The 8,595-nt window shown below is 44.0% G+C and overlaps 1 protein-coding gene across 1 annotated transcript; it reads right to left on the reverse strand.

Annotated features, from left to right (window-relative positions):
* Positions 1–602: 602 nt before the first annotated feature.
* On the reverse strand, positions 603–8,469 carry cdc6 (cell division cycle 6 homolog (S. cerevisiae)). The gene is made up of 11 exons (XM_034189148.1): positions 5,011–8,469; positions 4,655–4,870; positions 4,385–4,584; positions 4,091–4,239; positions 3,335–3,441; positions 2,523–2,662; positions 2,344–2,444; positions 2,030–2,097; positions 1,741–1,916; positions 1,009–1,149; positions 603–853 (listed from the first exon to the last, which is right to left on the reverse strand). The coding sequence occupies exons 1-11, from the start codon at positions 5,543–5,545 to the stop codon at positions 764–766; spliced, it is 1,923 nt and encodes a 640-aa protein (XP_034045039.1). The 5' UTR covers positions 5,546–8,469; the 3' UTR covers positions 603–763.
* Positions 8,470–8,595: the final 126 nt, after the last annotated feature.

Raw genomic sequence — 8,595 nt, forward strand, 5'->3', positions numbered from 1 at the left:
TTAAATTGTTTGCGGCTGAGCGGCCGTTAACGCTTTAATCCAATCAGAGGCCGTTTAGGTCGACAGGCACCAGTCTGAACCAAAGCTCCGCCCACTCCAACACGACCCAGTCACAGTTCCAAATAAACCAGCTTAGATGGCTCTGAACATAAGAACTGACATTTATCCTCGTCAAGCTTGTGTGATGTCAAATTACACAAAACCTTAAAAAATAATAATCATTTACTTTTTACAGCAGTTTGGACCACTTCCTGTCTGTGGGGCTTTTATTTTGGACCATTTCCTGTCAGAGTTTGCATTCATTCAACCACTCAAAAAAAAAAAACTGATAATGACGGGTGAGTCATTTTTTATATAGTGGGCGGGGCCAAGTAAACAGCAAATCACATTTTAGTGGACAATGCCCACTTTAGCACTGAGTTATTAAAGGGGGGATAAATTGATTTTAAAATGGGTTTCAGGTTAAATCAAAGGTGTTTCAAACTGGATGTAAATGACCCCCCTTTTAAAAAAAGTGATTCAGTTTTCTGTTAAAATTAAGATCAATAATGGGAGTGATTGACTGGAGCAGCAGCTCAGCAGAAAATATAAAAATAAATAAAAGTGCTTGTACATGTTTATTTACAGTTGGAAAAAAAATCAAATCCAAAGTGATTCTGTTAAATCAGAACTAATGCAGGTTCAACATTTTAACCAAAACAACGATGAGGAGAAAAAGAAAACAAAGTTACAGATCCTCAGCAGGGGGCGCTGTAAACTGCGATCACGGGAGTCCTGCAGACAGAATGTTTCCGAGCAGCGTTCTATCCTTCAGAGCGTTTTCCACGTCGCGCTCTTCGATCTTGAGAAACACCTGCAAGACAATTTAAAAAAAAAAAGGGTTACTGCATCACCATGACAACGTCTGCTGGTCAGTTACCTGTTTACTAACCGCTCAGCATCACGCAAAGCGATAAACTTTTTTGCCAACAAAGCGTTTGGTGTCTAGTCAAAGTGACGGAGTCGTACCTTGGTGAGTCGCGCATCTTTGGCTTTCTTCAGAGAGAAAATTCCTCGACTCTCCAGCAGGGTGCAGAGTGACAGACACTCCCCCTGACTGACTCCGCCCACCTGCCTCTGAGCACACAAACGGCTGTAAACGTCATGGAGCTGAAAAACAATAAATAAAAATTACATCCTCGTCCACCAGGGGGCGCTGCATTTAAACAGGAGGAGCATAAAGAATTACAAGCTCTAAAAACATGATTTATGACCATTAAGAACACATTTGGTAATGACTGATCTGTCCACAGGGGGCAGCATTTAGCTTGGAACGAGCCCAACTGCTAACGCGGTGAAACAGGCGATTGAAGAGACATGCAAACGTGATTTACGACACTGAGCACAATGTTAATACTTCGTTGTGCAAAGTTACATAGGCACAAGCTGCATTACCAACGCCAAAGACAGGGGGCAGTATAACGACAGAGTTACTGAACCGAAGCAGCAAAGTGAAAGCAACAGATGTCAGATGTGTCTGATGTTCTTTTTAAGCAATTTCATGAAAGTGATGACTAACAACTGTCATTGGGGCCTTGTGCGTGACTGAAGTGCAACAGATGCTAATCTACCTGAACACGGTTTGCACAGAGCTGGTATTCTAACTATAAAACTGATCCTTCAGCCCTGTCAATTTGATGACGTGAGGTGGCATCCTTCCCTGATAGCATCATGAGGCTAACATGTGGCGTTGGCGCTCACCTTGCCCAGGACGACCTCTTTGCTTTTGCCGTTTTGCACGAGCAGCAGCAGGCAGCAAACCAGCAGCTTCTGCTGCAGCGGGAAAATCTCTCCCCCGGCACCGCTCGGCGACGCCATGCGGTCGCCGTAAACCTCCGACAGCACTCGAGCGACCTGCGGAACGCCAACCCGTGACGCTGGAGACACCATAGGACATGAAAGTCAGAAACACGCATGCAGCAATAAATTTATTCACAAAAACTGAACCCAATATATTTTTTTAAATGACAAAGATTTAAACAGCACCGACCTTTGACCTCCACTTCTGAATCAGCCACTTTCTGTCTGTCATCCGACTCCACCATCTCCACGGCTCGCCTGAAAAACAAAAGTGTAATTAACAGAGACTAGAAATAAAAAGACAGAGATGTCAGAATGCGTTTCCATGGCAACGGGGATGGCAGACGAGTTTCTTGCTGTAAAATATCACCTCCAACGACAAAACAGGACCTCCATGAAATAAGTTATCTCTGAAATTTTTTGACAAACATCACAAACACAGAATTTAAAAAGATAAATTAAGAAGTTTGATTTGTGTAACAGTCAGTGTTTTTTTTTTTTTACCTGCAGATATCTAAAGCTTTCCGGGCGTCTCCGGATACAGCCGACACTTTCCGGGCGCAGAACTGGACCGCTGCTGAATCCAGGATCCCCTCAGCTGATGCCTACGGCAGAAAAACACAAAACTCAGAACAAACTCAGACCAAAGGCTTTTGAGGCGGGGGGGGGCGTGGCTACGGCACCTCAGACAGTCTGTCCTGGACGATGGCAGTGAGCTCCTGGCGGCTGTAAGGAGGGAAGTTCAACAGCAGGGGACGACAGCTAGGCCGCGCCTGGAGTCTGGGCAAGATGCGGTCGGTCAGGTCCAGAGCGTTGGCGATTCCTGCGCGCAAATAAAATGACTGATTGAAAACCAAATCCTGGGTTTCTAAAGTGAAAACGAAAGCTGTCAATCAATCAACCAATCAGCGCCTCCAGTGAAAGTGTTTTAACGATCTTTTTTTTTTTCCACCTCAGTCATCCGGTTGTTTAAGTGTGACGTAACACATCATGCGACGTCTCAACTTCCGGCTCCAAACAAAAAAGGCGCGCTGTCATTAACACTGAGAACTGCACTGAGACGCTCTGATCAGGCTGCACACAGACAACAGCATGAACACGCCAACATAAATCTCTCCTGGATATATTAACTGGGTTTATAGATGTTATTGTGTTTGTTTTATGTAAAAATGCCAGAAGCTCGGGTCGTTTCTCCGTTATTTTCAGTGGGAGTTGCTGTGAGCCGCGATCGCTTCCTGTTTGTCGTTCGGGGGGAAAGCGAAGTTTGGAAAAAAAAAGTTTTATTAAGTGTTCTTACTTTAGAAAGAGACGAATGTGGTTAACGGAGGTTTGTGCGCACTGTAAACACAAACTAAACTTAAACTGTAGATCCTTAAAAGGATGTAACTTTAATTATAAACTTGCAGGTCTTTGGACCCGGAAACAGATTTATCACGTGATGCGTTACCTCAGAGCTTAACAACCGGATTCTGACTGATGTGGGTGGAGCTCTTACCAATGAGATGGAGGCGGGACTTGGGCAGGTACGGCCACTCGAAAATGGTGTAGAGGACGTCTTGTGCTTTACTGTCCAGTTGGTCCATTTCATCCAGAACCAGCAACCTGAAGCGACGCGTTCAGTTTATTAGACAAGTCAACAACAGTTACACATAAAAACAACATAATAAATAAAATAGGACATAATGACGGGTTCCCAGAATGTGAACGCAACAATAATCTGTCAATATTAACCACCTCCAAATAACCAGCTAACAAATTATTAAAAAATTAAGTCAGACTTATTTTGAGACTGTTTCATTCAAGTGTACAATTAAAAAATGGAAGAAGTACAGAAGCAAACAATTTTTACCTTCAAAAATAGAGACCTTAAAACTGATTTAAAAACAGATTTAAAGCACTTTTCAGTGTTTTATTACTGCAGAAGTTTATAATCTACTTTAAAACTTGTTTCTCTGCAACTTTAGAAGAGAAAAGACATTTTAGTTTCAGGCCAACGAGATCAAAACTGGTTTAAAAAAAACAAAGTCTTTTGAATCAGTTTAAGAAGTTTGGATCCTTCGTGTGCAGTTTGATCTCATCTCAGAGGAAACTGAAATATTCACCTGTCAATCTGATCGGTTTTTGGATCAATGAGTCGTTTCAGCTCAAAAGTCTTAAAAAAAAAAAAAAAAAGTGTTTGGAAACTTTTCAGGAGCTAAAACTGTTTTGTGTTTTTATCTCTGGTGTTCTAAACGTGCTGCTGTCGACTCACAGTGTGGGTCCCGGGCCGGTCAGGAACCGCCGCAGGCCGCTCTGACCGCCGGGCGCTCGCAGCCTGTCGGCCAGCAGGGGGAAGATGGCGTGGGAGCGCCGCAGACTCATACAGTTCACCAGCACTGTCTGCACAGCCGCCAGCTCATCCTGCACGCAGCATCACCAACAAACAAAATCCACCGTCACCCGTGGTTTACGAGATCAATCAACAAAGTGATGAAATTCAAAGAAGGACTCGGATCTAACAGGTTTTAAGAGCGATCCAGGTCTCGCAGCTCTCCCGCTAACCCACCTTCATCTCCTGCAGCACACAGTTCAGGCATGCCGTCTTTCCCGTTCCCGGCGCGCCGGACATGTAGAGGCTGCCCGCGAGCGCCCGCAGCACCCCATCCTCCAAGAAGGACCGGATGAACGCTCGCTCCGCCTCCCTGGACAGGAGCCGCTCGGGAGCGGCCGTGTGGAGCGCTCGCTTCAAGCTGTGGTACCGCGACTCTGGACACAAACAGCAGGTGGTTAACAGGGATCAGGACTAAAGACGAACCAGGAACCAGAGCACTCGTACTTTCTGCGAAGAGCCGAGCGATCGGCGGCCTCTTCTCCCACGTCTGACCCATGGGACTCCCGGCAAACGCCTCCTTCCTGTCAGACTTTGAGCGTGGAGACATGGACGGTCGAGGTGAAGGCGAGTTCTCGTCAGCGCCCTTTTTCCAAAGTGCAGCCGGCGCCGACCTGCTCTGCTTTGGCGGCGACCCGAGCAGGTTACAACCGTTGTCATCACCTCGAGAAACAAAACACAGGATCTTTAAGGGTGACGTTAACACACGTGACCTCGGTGTGGAGGTCAGGTCCTGAAAATACCCCGCCCCCCAAAAAAAAAAGAAAAAGATGTTTTCATGACATCAGTTGTTGATGTCTTACTTGTGCGCTTATGAGGACTGAGTGGAACTCTGAGAGGGAGGCTGAACAAGGACGCTCCAGCATCCTGGCACCGAGGAAACAGGGGAGGGGCCTGGTCAGCAGCAGTGGGGCGGCGTGGAGACAGGGGCGTGGCCCGGTCAGTGGGGCGGCGAGGAGACAGGGGCGTGGCCTGGTCTGAGGCAGTGGGGCGGCGCGGAGACAGGGGCGTGGCCCGGTCTGAGGCAGTGGGGCGGCGCGGAGACAGGGGCATGGCCCGGTCAGTGGGGCGGCGTGGAGACAGGGGCGTGGCCCGGTCTGAGGCAGTGGGGCGGCATGGAGACAGGGGCGCGGCCCGGTCAGTGGGGCGGCGTGGAGACAGGGGCTGAATCCTTGTCGTAGCCGAGAGAGGACTGTGAGATTTGACAGGCGAAGTTACTGCAGATGTCCCCGTTTTTTCCAGCAGGGGCGTCTTGGAGCGAGAAGCCACCCTGCAGGACTTTCGGCGAGGGAACGGCAGCGTGGGTTGAGCCTGACCTCTGGAGCGTGTGCTCGGCATTTTCTGTCGAAAAAAAAAACAAAAAAAAAACAAAGTTTATCATTGAGAAAAGAAAGGTTTTGACCAACAATCCTGGAATTTTAATGATGGGATGAACAACATTATTGATGTTTGTTACGACACAGCAATTTTACCAACATCACGTATATATTTCACTAACACATTCAAAGTTAGGATTTTTTAAAATGTTTTTCTATCTCTATTCCAAACTCAAGTTTAAACAAAAGTATTAAATTTGAAATGTCTGCTCGGATTCTGTAACACTTCAACAATTAGAGATTTTTTTTTTTTTAAATGGTAAAATAAAACCTGACTACATTTTATAATCATTATAATTCCATTATGGTACAACTACCTTTTTAAAGAAATACATTATTTTCCATTTTACACCAAAATTCTAAAAAAAGTCAAAAGTCAAAACTAAAATCAAAACAGAAGAAAGAGACAAAAAGGCCTTTGATGATATGAAACTCAGACTCATCACTTTGTGGATTAATAACCTTGATTGATGAGATAAAGTTGTATTGTTTTCAGTCACCACTTTTGTGGAATCGTCAACAATTATCAGTAATTAATCTGCTCAAAAAATAAATTAATTAAAAAAAAAAGTGCACTACATTTTGGTTTTACATTTTAGAGACTGTAACATCTGACCAACATCTTTTACTGTAAAAAGTTAAATAAAATTAAATTGAAGAAAACCACTGAACATTGATTTGCATTAGTTTTAATTTTTCCAGCAGAATTTTTTTGTGTAAAATATTGACCATTTTTAATGTATCTTTAAATTTAAGGTAAAAAAAAAAAAAAATTCTGTACCTTCTCACAGGTGTTGGGAAAAAAACAGCAACGTTAAATGTATTAATCTGATTAAACGACTGTGCTTGATCGTCTTTGTCAGACTAGATTAACGTGTATAAAACATTTTAGAAGTCTGTCAGTCAGCTAAAACAACGAGGCTTCATTAGATCTTTTATCTTTAAAAACAATCCCGCGGTAAGAACTCTAATTGACAGTCTCAATGTTTTATAACACCAGAGAATTCTTACGCTTAAATCAAATCAACAGCTCAGACATCGCATTTAAATACAACTTTCATGATGAATTTACCTTTTTAAGATATGTTTTAAGCAGTTTAATCCGGTTCCAGTGTCCGCTGTCTGAATTTAATCCTCCCTGAAGAATAACTTGCGCCAAATGTCCACGCGCCCTTCCGTGAGCAGATGAGTTTCCCGCCGGCGCCCTTTGATTGGTCCACGACGCGGCCTCGTGACAGCTTCCGCAATGCTCATTGGACCGGCGTTGTAAACGGATGTACGTCACATTAATGCTGTGGCGGGAATTTGATCAGCCTTGCCTGTGGCGGCGGATGTTCCGTCTGTTTACTCGCTCAACCTGAATTATGTTGTTTTTGTGGTTAGTTATAATCACCAAAGTTTGAGAGACGAAACTCACACTCAAAGTCAGAAACAGAACAATACATTTCTGGAAAGTGATTAAATGAAGAGCTCCACGTCATTTTTTAAAACCGTTTTAGGAGTTTGAAGTGCAGAATTGAGATTTTAAATGAATCATTATTAATGAAAACAAGGTAGATATTTACTTGCATTTGTATCATCTGAAGAATAACACAAACCTTCATTCTCACTGATTTTATACTTTTACACTTTAACATATCTGCTGGTTTTCAGATGTTGACATGCACATCATTCAAGGTGCACATGTTTGACATCGCCCACACGCCACTCCAGCTCTTCATCTTGACTTACATGGATGTACAGACACCCAGCAACATATCAAGGTGTGATTACATTACTTAAGATAATCCTCAATCTTGCAGAATGTTTCTGGAACAGTGAGGCCACGATACACATCATCATCATCACCACCCACACAAGGTTTACTTGAAGGGGATGATGGAAGGCATGTAAATCATCTGTGCCTGCATGTTTCAAGGACTTTAATTGCTGCCACATCATGACCAACGCCACAGAGGTCACACAAGATATGAATAACTGGAGCTTTTGGCAAAATCATATTTGCAATGATGGTAAATGTTCACAGGGTGGAGATATTGCTCCATTTCAAGAACCTCGAGTACAGGTTCCCATGAGACACCATAACAATCCTGTTGCTTATAGTAGTAGATTGGGCTCAAATGTGCAACACATCCAAGAACAGGTGCACCGTGATGGTCACGACCAGCACAGTGTACAGAAGCACCCTCTACCCCGGCAACACAAACGATGTGGCCATTGTGGAGCACAGCAATGCTGTCTCTGCTGGCCCCTGGAGACATGAGGCTTCACTGTCCATGGGCTGCTTCTACCAGGCCCTCGCTGTAAGATTTGTCTGTTCTTGAAGGATCACAACATGGTACAGTCCAGCTGAAGTCTGGGTGTGGGGGAAGAGTGCAAGATTCATGATCCATTTGGAAAGGGTGAAATGAGCACAACAAAATTTTGAGATACTCAAGCGCGTCCCAAAAGTTTTGACATCTACACCAAAATCTTCCATGTTGGTCAACTTCCAGGATGCCATAATAGTGGAGCGTTGCACTTTGGGTAATAAGCATTCAAAACAATGATTAAGTTTATTTTGTACCTGGATGTGAGATTTTGGAGGCAACCATGATTGCATCACATTTGACAGTACAGTTGCTCAGCAACCAAGGCAGTTGGCAGGCAGTCTGTTTTTATACGCTGGTTTTTGCTCATTTGAAAGACTTTTGCCAAGTCAGTGTTTTGTTTGCGTTGCTTTCTAATATTTTGGAGCTGAGTCAGGCAGAACCTGCACAGCGCTACAGATACGTTCCATAACATAATAATAATCCCAGCCTGACCGGAAAGTCACTGGGGCCCTTGATCCCTACACACACATATATATACACACACACACATATACACACACACACACACATATATACACACACATATACACACACACACACACACACACATATACACACACATACACACACATATATACACACACATATACACACACACACACACATACACACACATACACACACATATATACACACACAT

The sequence above is a fragment of the Thalassophryne amazonica genome, chromosome 15, assembly GCF_902500255.1.
Source record: "Thalassophryne amazonica chromosome 15, fThaAma1.1, whole genome shotgun sequence".
NCBI lineage: Eukaryota > Metazoa > Chordata > Actinopteri > Batrachoidiformes > Batrachoididae > Thalassophryne > Thalassophryne amazonica.